Source organism: Mytilus edulis, chromosome 4 (genome assembly GCF_963676685.1).
Source record: "Mytilus edulis chromosome 4, xbMytEdul2.2, whole genome shotgun sequence".
Taxonomy (NCBI): domain Eukaryota; kingdom Metazoa; phylum Mollusca; class Bivalvia; order Mytilida; family Mytilidae; genus Mytilus; species Mytilus edulis.
In genome coordinates this window covers 2,672,588-2,685,119 of record NC_092347.1, presented here as the reverse complement: position 1 = coordinate 2,685,119, position 12,532 = coordinate 2,672,588, and the positions used below count along the sequence as shown (strand labels likewise).

Below are 12,532 nucleotides of genomic sequence, written 5' to 3'. Positions count from 1 at the left end.
TTATTAATTATTTTTTTCCATCCCATTAATTAGTTTCTGAAACGGATTAGAGTGAAAGTGAGAGGTTTTGTGAGAGGATAAACAAACTATATTCATATTTTTTTTAACTGGTAACTGAATTAGATTATATTATCAGTAATTTTATAAGTATTATGTACTTCTTTTACAACATTCCACATTTCAGCAACCAAAATCATATTAGTTCTTTCTAAATCTGTTTTACACAATACTCTGTACAATATCATAGTAAATTGTATACAGGACGTTACATTAATTGGACAATGGTAGAAGATCAAGAGCAAAGAAAGTATATGTATTAAGATCATTAAGGTATGTATGTGTTCATTACAGTATTGCAAGAATTAAAAATACAATATCTCAAGTCAAGCATAGGCTATAAATTTTCAGAAATTTGCTAGATTTCAGGATTTTGATATTTTGGCCCTACATTGTTCTCTTTTACATTTATTAAGTGTTTTAAGTCTGCTGGTTTTTATCCTTATAATTGGTGGGTATTACTTTACAAAAGATAGAGAAGTTTTTTTCTAATTTACTTATTGATACACCTTCTGTTTAACCCTTTAAGTCTGCAGAAAATCTTCAAAAATACTTTAATATAGCAGGCTTTTAATTGTGATATATACATATTTTATTCATTTTTGTTTAACTACGGCAAGAGTTGTTACTTGTAGACAATATCAAGCTCAAACATCAGTCATTATTGGAAGGTTCTCCTTGCAATAAACAAAATGAAATCAGTACTACAAAAGTAAAACTAGACTATAGGTACCTCTTAACTTGTTCATGATCTGTATCTTGAGCAATGATGGTCGATAGTGAAAAGTAGATGAGATAGCAACTTAACAAAATAAACGTTTCAGTATCAAAATTCCAAATAGGGAACATATAAATACATTATTGTAGTAATGAACCATTATGAACCATTAACCGAAAGGTCTTAAATAATGATTTATTACTACAATAAAATAAAAGTTGACAAAAGAATAGACATTTCGACTTTTCAAATAGACAAATCATTACGTCTAGAATTCGCTGAAAAATACCTTTCCAAGAAAAATCAAGCGTTTTTTTAAAATACTTGACAGTGACGCTCACATCAAAAGGATGAATAAAGTGCAAAGTTGAAGACCACTGAGGACTAGGTATACTTTGCCAACTCTGGTTTACACATTTAGATTTATATATGTTCTCACCTTTAACAGTGTAGCCTTTTTAATACAGAAAACATTCACTTTAACATTAGGATCTAAGGGTAGAGGCAAGTCATCAAAACTGGCAAAGTTTATTTTGGTTACCTCAGGATCTTACAGTAAGGTTTGAAGGCTAAGTGAGCTTTTCTTATCACTTGGCATCAGTCATGCGTCGTCGTCCGTCGTCTGGTAACTTTTACAAAAAATCTCCTCTTGAACTTCTTGGCCAAATTTAACCAGACTTGGCCACAATCATCATTTGGGTATCTTCTTAACTAGAGGCTCCAAGGAGCCTGTGTCGCTAACCTGATATTTTTATTTCAAATTGATGCATGAAATAATGCAATTGTAACACATTTGCTTTAGTTTCAAAGATATAAGCCAATAAATTGCTTCGCCGTGTACAGCTGGATACGACCGCAGAGGTCCAACCCTGAACAGTTGGGACAAAAATGGACACAATATTTACTCTTGATACAGGTATCAATTTGGATTGTAATTAAATATTTGACACATAATAGGTTTCTGACACAGAATAACTGTATTCAAAGAACTTAGAATTGGTTATATGATTTGTATTTATATATTTATATTTTTTTTTCTGTTGTGCAATTCTTTTGTGTAATGCACTATGCTGTTGCCTATTGACCCCCTTTTTTGCAAATAGTCCAAAACTTTTTAGTTTTCTCAGTTTGATTTGTTTTACATTTGTTAATTTTGGGCCTTTTATAGGTGACTATGCGGTTATGAAGGCCATACGGTTACTTAAAGTTGTTAATTTCTGTGTCATTTGATCTCTTGTGAAGAGTTCGTAATCATACCACATCTTTCTTCTTTATATAATGATATTATCTATATTAACAAATATGATATAAATTCTTTTCTTTCTGGACTTTCTGGAATGATAACCTATGCCATTAATTCAAATATTTATTTATTTTCATATAAACTCTGACATTTGAGTAAGTTTGTGACATATTATATAAACATACACAAAATGCTTTTTATAAAATAATATATGTAAAAGACATGATAGTTTAAACCATGAAAAAGCATTTAATATTAAAATATTGCACATCAAAACAAGAAACAAATCAAGTACGCATGAAAAATTATATATAAACATAGTTGGTATAATTGTCTTTATGGATATACAAATTAGTCATAAAACAAAAGTTACAAGTATTTATGAACAGAAAAAAGCTTTGATGTGTTTGGTCGCTACAAAATTCTGAAGTGTTTCTCTTTATTAAAGTTCTGGTATAGAACCAGATGGTTTCATTTCCTCCAATACTGAAAAGTAAAAATTACAGTTGTAATGAAATATATTAACTACATTTATCTTTGGTGTTTTATTTAGCAATCTTTTATTTTGTCTTACATGAATAAAATATATGCACTGTTAGCAACCAGCATTTAAGACATGTTTGTGATCAAGTTCACATATTCACATACTAATCCCCACAACCTCCTGATATCAAAGGTATGTTCTATAGTTAACTGCAGTCCATATCTAGCATTCATTTGTCTATTTACATTTTTGGTAGGATTTTTTATGCAGAAATATTGTCTAGTGAAATACATTTTAGTAACTAAGGCCTCAATATAAATAAACCTCTTCCTTCGTCATAGGTGACTAAATAAAGGCAACAGTAGTATACCGCTGTTCGAAATTCATAAATTGATAGAGAAAAAACAAATCCGGGTTACAAACTAAAACTGAGGTAAACGCATCAAATACAAGAAAACTAGTCAAGAATGTTTACAATTGAGATATGACGGATTAAGTCCGAATCTTGATACAGCTTTCCAGTACAAATCTGTGATGATCCTACAGTAGTTACTACTCATTTAAATCATCCTTTACTTTGATTACTTCTTGAACTAACGTTCTTGACTCTAAGGCATATTGGACATAATCATGACTAATTTTGGAACAAAAACTGAGTAAACCCTAAATGTAATGAATCAACAGATAGAATTTGTCATTAGTCGGATTTTTAGAGTTTGAATGAATTAATGTTGAATGTTAACTTACCCTTCCGGAGCACCTGAGATCACCCCTAGTTTTTGATGGGGTTCGTGCTGTTTATTCTTTAGTTTTCTATGTTGTGTCATGTGTACTATTGTTTGTCTGTTTGTTTTTTTCATTTTTAGCCATGGCATTGTCAGTTTATTTTCGATTTATAAGGTTGACTGTCCCTCTGGTATCTTTAATCCCTCTTTTACACTAAGAATTTTCACTTTTGATATTTACTATTTAAAAGTTTGTTCTATTTAATCAAAAAGAAGATATACAAATCAAATTTTTACAGTTACTGAGCACAAAGCCTATTTTGTATGATGTTCAAATTATATTCCATACATAAACAATGTGTTATTTGCGCATAATACATAAAAATGAAATAAATACTGAAGGATTGTGCAAACAGGATATGATTTATTTGTCTTTCTTGTTTCATCCTTAAATTTTTATACCTGAGCCATTTTATGGAGATTTTCAAACACAGCAGCCATCATAGCAGTTACACTGATTTCAATCAAGTTCTGCATGTAGTGTACAGCTTCTTCATCATTCAAATGGAGAACAAATTTATCTTGTACCTGAGAAATTATTACATAAAGTAGTCAATATTAAATCTTTTGCAGTGTAATTTAGAATAAATGTAATTTTAGCCACGTGTATTAATATCCCAGGGTTAGCTAGCTTGAGACGACCTCTCACTCATGCGCAGCCTCGCAGAGATAGTGACCACATGGCATTGTGATCAGCTTTCGTAAGCATGCAGCACATTTTTTCTTAAAGCTCCTAAATTATGGCTAGTACAAGAGAAAAAAGAGATAATGCTGGTGATAAACTCAAAGACATAATTGACAGTTTGAAGCCGAAAGCAACAAAACAAAAAGAAACACACGACAACAACGAAGGTATCGACAGTGAAAGTGATGGGGAATTTGCGGAGTCCTTTGAAAAGTTAACTGAGGATAATGACAATGAGGAAATTAATGCCTTAGAAAACGAACTTAAGCGTTTGAAAACCGAGAAAAGAAAAGTGGAGTTGAAACGGAAAATTGAGGAGGAAAAGGACAATCTTAAAAACCTTCAACTACTACCAACAGTTCAACCGTCCGTTGCCGCGTTGGTTCAAAATTCAAAAGGTGAGCAAAATCATGAATTTTCTGACATTATTGCATGTAGCACAGAGAAATCAGGCAAAGCAATGCAGATTGTTGATTTTCTTTGGCCAGAGCCTATCCCTCAGTACCAAACCATAACACTTGCCGGGGATATGGAATTTCGGGTAGGCAAAAAGAAAACCTTAGACAAAATTTCTATCGAAGAGTGGGGTTACGCTAACATTAGAATTTTACAGGAAATGCTAAAAAGGAATACCGCGTTCAATGTAAATACATATCTTAACTATACAGCTGACATATTCCGTCTCGCCTCAAAATATGTTTGGTACTCTGTCCTGCTCTATGACAAAGAGTACAGAGACATGCAGGCGGAGGAAAAATTCACATGGGGGACGTATCGTCAGGATTTAAGAGATTTCCAACTTGTGTCCAAACGTGAAAATCCAACAACGAGAGCCATGAACGATGCCACAAAACCGCATGGAAAACAATCTGCTAATAACGATCGTCGGCGAGGCCCTTTTTTACCCGACGGGCGAGAAATCTGTAGGAACTTTAATAATAACTCTTGTTACCGCCAAGATTGTCGAATGATGCACCATTGTGCAATTTGTATGTCCAGCAGTCATTCTGCTATATCAGGTCACGGACACAGCAATCATTCTGATAAAGTCGCAAAAAACCCGTATGCGCCTCAGAACTAAGATTAACCCATGCAGCAAAAAACTTAAATTGTTTACGTTTTGAGGCGTGGAACCGATTGCTGCCTGCTTCTGCTGACGACAGGGATTTTATTTTAAACGGTGTTAAAGATGGTTTTAAGCTTAGTGTTGTTTATGGTCCGCATCTGCTTGTAGATAGAACAAATTACTCGTCCGCTTTCCGTTTTCATCGTGCTGTTGAAAAACAAATAAAACTAGAAATTGAACTTGGGAATTATGTAGTTACTAAAACTAAACCGATTATAATCAGCTCAATAGGTGCAATAGAAAAATCAAATGGCGATGTGCGTATCATTCATGATGCTAGCCTACCGACAGGCATTTCTCTTAATTCATACACTACGGATACTAGTTGTTCTTACATGGATTTACGACATGCATTGAAGATAATTAAACGTAATGATTATCTCGGGAAAATAGATTTAAAGAGTGCTTATAGATCTGTATGAGTGTCATGATTCTGATTATCCTTTAACAGGCCTCCAGTGGACGTTTACTGGGGACGATTCTCCAACTTATATGTATGATGCTAAACTTCCGTTTGGTCACGCGAGAAGCCCTAAAATTTTCAGCAATTAAGTGCTTCTGTCTGTGAAATCATGAAATGTACATATAATATTACTTGCATTGCGTATTTAGATGATTTTTTAGTGATTGAAGATACGTTTCATAAGTGTCAAACAGGAATTCGTTTTCTAATCGCTACTTTACGTAGATTAGGTTTCAACATCAGCTGGAATAAAATTGAGGGTCCGTCTCAAAGTTTAACATTTTTAGGGATTGTCATAAACACATGTTCTCTGTCTCTCGCTATGCCTGATAAGAAACGACTAGAATTCCATGATGTCATTTTATCTTTTCAAAACCGCAAACGAGCCAGTGTGAAACAACTACAATCTTTGTGTGGCAAACTAAATTGGGCTTGTCAAATGGTAAAGGGGGGTAGAACTTTTGTGCGGCGATTAATTGATAACCTATCAAATGTAAATACAACGAATAGGAATGCAAAAATACTTTTATCTACAGATTTCTTTTCTGATATTGCATGGTGGGTTAATTTTATGAATGAGTTCAATGGAACAGTAACTTTTTTAGATACTAAACCAGTTACTTGCTTGCAAACTGATGCTTGTTTACATGGTGGTGCTGGATATTATGAAGGTGATTTTTTTTATGTGAATTGGGACACAGATTTACCGAATTTTAAGAACTATCACATAAATATTAAAGAGACTATGTCTATTGTGTTGTCCGCGATGAGATGGGGACATTTGTGGACTAATAAACGTGTTGTCGTATCTACAGACAACATGACTACAAAATGCATCATTAACAAAGGTAGTTCTAGAAACAAAACTTTAATGACTCAGTTAAGAGAACTTTTCTGGTTGTCGGCTATACACAATTTCGACATCAGAGCAAAATTTATCAGTGGTCGTAACAATGTTATTGCTGACGCAGCGTCAAGACTTCATGAACCAGGACAATTATCTAGGCTTTATGATAAACTTGTGAGCCACTTATTTTATATACCGTTTACAACTATCGAGCTACTAAATCACATATCTTTTGACTTTTTTAATTCCAGATGGAGAAACCATGGACACGCAAATGTTGGAGAACAGTGTGGTTCGCTTGAAAAGCAAGGGGTGGGCTAGTTCAACTTCAGGAACTTACCGTACCCATCTCAAGACTTATCTCGAATTCTGTGAAAACTATGACCTAAAACCAGTGCCATGCACAACCAAAACTGTAGAACTTTACATTGCGTTTCTTGTAGATGTGAAAAACTTTGCGTTTAGCTCGATACGATCGTATTTGAACATTATTTCTGTGCTGCATAAATCGCACGAAAAACCGGACCCTATTGCAAGCTGTTGGAACGTCAGGCATTTACTAACTGGTGTCAAACGGGAACTTGGTACCAGTCAAAATTGTAAGGCACCTGTTACGCCAGAACTGTTGTTAAGATTTAAGTCAATTTTAAATCTTGAATGTCATAATAATATTGTTTTTTGGGCTGCTTGCCTTACAGGTTTTTATGGGTTTTTGCGACCAAACAATTTTTTAGTCAAAGGTCTTTTTGATCCAGAAATCAATTTGCGAAGGATAGATGTGCTGCCTTGTAGCTGGGGTATGCTTGTAACGCTCAAAGTAATTAAGACGCTGCAGTTTCGTTCTAAGCCTATTGAGGTAATTCTCCCCTTTTTACACGGTCACCAGCTTTGTCCGTATGCAGCCTTATCCCGCGTGCTTGCCTTACCTGGAGATCCCTTAGATCCGTTATTTAGGTTGTCTGACAAAAGTTGTTTGTCTTATACTGTTTTTCTCCAATGCCTTCGTTTTTTGTTGCAACACCTTGGCTGTAATCCTCAAAATTATGGGGGACACTCTTTTCGTAGGGGTGCTGCCACTTGGGCAGGATATGTAGGTCTTTCGGACAGTGACATTAAATTGCTAGGTTATTGGTCAAGTGATTGTTTTTTACGCTATATTGATTCTGATAGAGACCAGCGTCTCAAAGCCATGACGTCTTTCTGTTCTTTATTACCTTCTTTTTAACTACCCCCTTCTTGTTTGGGTTTGGGGTTATATTTTTTATTATGTCATATATCATGTACAAGGGGGGTGTTAGACTTGGGGTTACCAAGCTAATAAAATTGCCATTATATTATTTGTTGTTATCTTACACAGCCTTGTCTCACATCTGCTTGTCATTAACTAGTGAGGTAAAGTGTAATTTAGAATAAATGTAATTTTAGCCACGTGTATTAATATCCCAGGGTTAGCTAGCTTGAGACGACCTCTCACTCATGCGCAGCCTCGCAGATAGTGACCACATGGCATTGTGATCAGCTTTCGTAAGCATGCAGCACATTTTTTCTTAAGCCACTCCCACCCTCCCAGTAGCATTACTAAGGGTGTTATGGTATTTTGCTTTGTTACTTTTGAACATGTATGAATAATTTTTTTTGTAATTGAGTATTTGTAATACTTATTGTTTTATTGTATGGGGTTATATTTTTTATTATGTCATATATCATGTACAAGGGGGGTGTTAGACTTGGGGTTACCAAGCTAATAAAATTGCCATTATATTATTTGTTGTTATCTTACACAGCCTTGTCTCACATCTGCTTGTCATTAACTAGTGAGGTAAAACAAACTTTAATGAAAACAAGGGGGAAAAATAACATGAAAATAAAATAATCGTAACTATCAACAAAAGATCATGACACTTATAGCTGTTTTACTTGTGTTTAACTGCAACATAATTGGGCTGTTCATTATTCTCTGACCTCTAAGTTTTCATACTTTTCTATCCTGTTGCTTCTTTTTTAAATTAATTTTCATAATATTAAACTACATTTTTATTTATGTTTCTAGCGATTGTGTCTTTCTCCTCTTTTTTTATAGTATTCTGGTGACCTTTCCCATATGAAAAACAATATGTCATATACAACAGTCTCACATTAGGAACAGGATCATCTCCCCCTTCCAGAGCACATGAGATCACCATCAGTTTTGATCGGATTCATGTAACTCAGTTAACTATGTAGTATTATGAAGACTGAGGTTCTCGTTAGGTTATTTTCAATGTTGCCGAGGTATTGGTAATGTTTTCATTTTGCTATCACTTTGGTATTATCCGCCTCTATTTCAGGCATATTATTCAATTTTACTGTCCTCCCCTTTGCCAAAATCACCCTGCTAAGTCTCCAGGTAATACTTGTATCACGGCTTTGAGACCAGAGCAGGTATTATCAGTGGTGTCACAATGTCTGAGGTGAAGTTATCAAGCTTGCTTTCGTCAAGCGTTAAAGTGTCTCAGGGAAGAGGGAAATACTAGTAATAGAAGGCTACATAGATAATTGGGTTTTCTTCATATATATATCCTAAATTATCAGCCACTCCACACAATGTGAAGCTCACTCGTCATAAATGTTCACATTGTGGATTGCAGCTGATATTTTTCGAAATTAATGTGTAGAAAATCCTACAAGAAATTACTTATAAATGCTTCAGATATCTTTGTAAACATAAGTGCATTTATACCTTTTTTACAGTTTTATCAGGCTCTAGTGCAATATCAGGAATGCTGGCATCTACAACCAGGGCAAACAAATTCAATATAAGATTGGCGGACCTGTAAATATATAGCAATAAATACATCACCCTAAACTATTTGACTCTTCAATGTTTGTAATGAATAAACATGCAACTACTTCCTATCTTTCTTCAATCACTATTATGGTAAAAAAATAAACCCAATTCTTCATTAAATTATCATGCACTTAAAAAAAGAAACAAGTCTTTTCTCCATTAAATTATCACCCAACTTCCAACTTTTCTTTTTTTCATTCATCACAATATTTTTTTCCCATAAAATTCCAATGCACTTTAAAAAAACATAATATGCATTACCTTCTAAGTGCAAGAAATGAAGTGTAACAATGTTTCTTAAAGTCATGGAAATGATCAGAATTTGTTCCTCCCATGGCATCTACCATTTCTCTGCTAAGTCTCATTGGAGGGGGGAGAACCTTTGGATCACGTCCAAGTATATAACCAAAATCCACATGAAATAATTTTCCTGGAAATAAAGAAACAATTAAATATAACAACATGTCTGAAAATAGAGCAAAAATCTACATGGAATAATTTTCTTGGAAATAAAAGATAATTGTCAAATATAACAGTTGATTCATTTCTGATAATCTTTTGTTTCATTATCTATTTGACACAAGGACTGAAATACTTTGAACATAACATTTCCCTGTAACAGTCAACTGTTTACCTTTTTCCAAAACATTATATAAATGGAAAGACTTCTAAACATTAAAATGACAAATGTATTGAAAGTGACAATTTTGCACTCATATTTATCCAACATTTAAAAACTCCAGGATCTCCTTGTTCTAATTAGTAACTAAGCCTGTATCTCATAACCAAATCAGTTCAAATCTTTTGTATAAACTAATTCAATCAACTGATATAGACATTTAAGGGTTTAAAAAATGTCAAAAAACTTTCAACTCACTTATTTAGGTCAAAATTAGCACTAACTGGACCTTTCTGATTTGTAATGTTTTTTGTTTTGTTTAAATAATAACATGTCACAATATCCCAATAAGACAACAACCCAACAACACAAAAAAAGACTAGTAGCCGTTTTCACCAAAAAATTTCAAGTGTAAAATTAATCTTACGATAAAAATATTTAGTTGAATTGTTAAGGAACATTTTAGATTTACGATAAATTTTACACTTAACATTTCTTGTGAAAAGAGAAACAGATGATTTCTGAACATATATAAATGATCTTCATCAATAATCAATTGTGTAGAAACATTGGTATCCAATATAATATTATACTGTTATAATTCATCAGATCATGGAATAAACATATTAAAAAATACAACTGTATATATGAAGTATTTATATCCAATGTTTTCATTTCATCCTATTTTGTCATACTGAGTAGTTGTTGTTACTAACCATTTTTTGTCAGAAGTAAATTATCTAAATGTCTGTCACCAACACCTAGTAAATATGTCACCACACAGTAGCCAGCTGTAATAAAGAATTAGTTTTAACAATTATATACCAGTATAACAACACATGTTTACCCAGATATCATTCAACTCTTAGGGAGTAATCATAGTTCATTTTATAGTTCAGTGCAACTACAAAGTTCACCAATCATCTTCTTTTCCCATACAAAATTTTATCTCTCATGAACATATTGCTATTCTCTAAACCTGATCCTAGTTGAGACAGAATAAAATCTGTTCTTCTCTTACATTTACAGATGGTACTATGTGATTTCCAACAAAGGTTTTATACATACATGTAGCACTTGTTGTATACAAATTTTTGTGGGTTTTGTGGGTACATGTGTACCATGAAATAAAATTTTCTATATGCCTTGTATGCAGAGATTGTCAAAACCACAAAATAAAATATGGACAAACTGCATTTTTTTGTTAATGATAAATCCCAAGAAAATAATCATGATAATTGAATCCAAAGAAGCAGTGGGAGGTATATTATTTTGTGCGTCTTGTACTAAGTTAATACAAGTGTGTATGAACGTTTTGGGAATATTAATCTTATAGCTGTCTAAAATGCTAGTTCTCAGGTCTTCCAGATTGAGAACCAAATAATTAATAGGTTTAAATACAAATTCTACTGACAAACTTATAGATTGAGGGACATCGGAAGCCAAGTGGTCTAAGTAGTTCTACTACTGTAATCACTAACAAACACTGAAGTTATCAAATAAAACTTAACTCCTGCAGTTGCACTCGACTCCCATCTTAAAATTGACTAGAATTGTCAGTTTTCCTATCCAAGATTGTGGTTTTCTGCAGGCGCTTAGGCTTCCTCCACCAATAAAAACTAGCCACCGCAAAATAGCCCAAAAGTGGTGTTAAAACACCAAAAAATTAAAAAAAATAAAATTAAGAGTGTCTACAGTCAATAACTAAACCCTACCACAACTTTTGATATAGTTGTCAATGACCTCTGGTGAGATACCATAGACTGCTCCTTGTCTACAGTAAATAATTAAACCCTACCACAACTTTTGATATAGTTGTCAATGACCTCTGGTGAGATACCATAGACTGCTCCTTGTCTACAGTAAATAACTAAACCCTACCACAACTTTTGATATAGTTGTCAATGACCTCTGGTGAGATACCATAGACTGCTCCTTGTCTACAGTAAATAACTAAACCCTACCACAACTTTTGATATAGTTGTCAATGACCTCTGGTGAGATACCATAGACTGCTCCTTGTCTACAGTAAATAACTAAACCCTACCACAACTTTTGATATAGTTGTCAATGACCTCTGGTGAGATACCATAGACTGCTCCTTGTCTACAGTAAATAACTAAACCCTACCACAACTTTTGATATAGTTGTCAATGACCTCTGGTGAGATACCATAGATTGCTCCTTGTCTACAGTTAATAATTAAACCCTACCACAACTTTTGATATAGTTGTCAATGACCTCTGGTGAGATACCATAGACTGCTCCTTGTCTACAGTCAATAACTAAACCCTACCATAACTTTTGATATAGTTGTCAATGACCTCTGGTGAGATACCATAGACTGCTCCTTGTCAACAGTTAATAATTAAACCCTACCACAACTTTTGATATAGTTTTCAATGACCTCTGGTGAGATACCATAGATTGCTCCTTATCTACAGTCAATAACTTAACCCTACCACAACTTTTGATATAGTTGTCAATAACCTCTGGTGAGATACCATATGCTGCTCCTTGTCAACAGTTAATAATTAAACCCTACCACAACTTTTGATAAAGTTTTCAATGACCTCTGGTGAGATACCATAGATTGCTCCTTATCTACAGTCAATAACTTAACCCTACCACAACTTTTGATATAGTTGTCAATAACCTCTGGTGAGATACCATATGCT

At 33.8% G+C, this 12,532-nt stretch overlaps 1 protein-coding gene across 3 annotated transcripts in view; it reads right to left on the bottom strand.

The window, feature by feature from the left end:
• Positions 1 to 2,128: 2,128 nt before the first annotated feature.
• LOC139518744 (phosphatidylinositol 3-kinase catalytic subunit type 3-like) overlaps positions 2,129 to 12,532 on the bottom strand; it is a 53,603-nt gene continuing 43,199 nt past the window's right edge. For 2 of the 3 annotated variants that reach the window (XM_071310298.1, XM_071310300.1), the window contains 5 exons: positions 10,571 to 10,645; positions 9,497 to 9,665; positions 9,128 to 9,218; positions 3,690 to 3,815; positions 2,129 to 2,504 (listed from right to left, as the gene is read on the bottom strand). In XM_071310298.1, the coding sequence (XP_071166399.1) occupies positions 2,490 to 2,504; positions 3,690 to 3,815; positions 9,128 to 9,218; positions 9,497 to 9,665; positions 10,571 to 10,645 (476 nt within the window). In that variant the 3' untranslated portion in view covers positions 2,129 to 2,489. Of the gene's footprint in view, positions 2,505 to 3,689; positions 3,816 to 9,127; positions 9,219 to 9,496; positions 9,666 to 10,570; positions 10,646 to 12,316; positions 12,345 to 12,532 lie in introns of all 3 variants that reach the window. The other variant, XM_071310299.1, reaches the window with a different exon arrangement.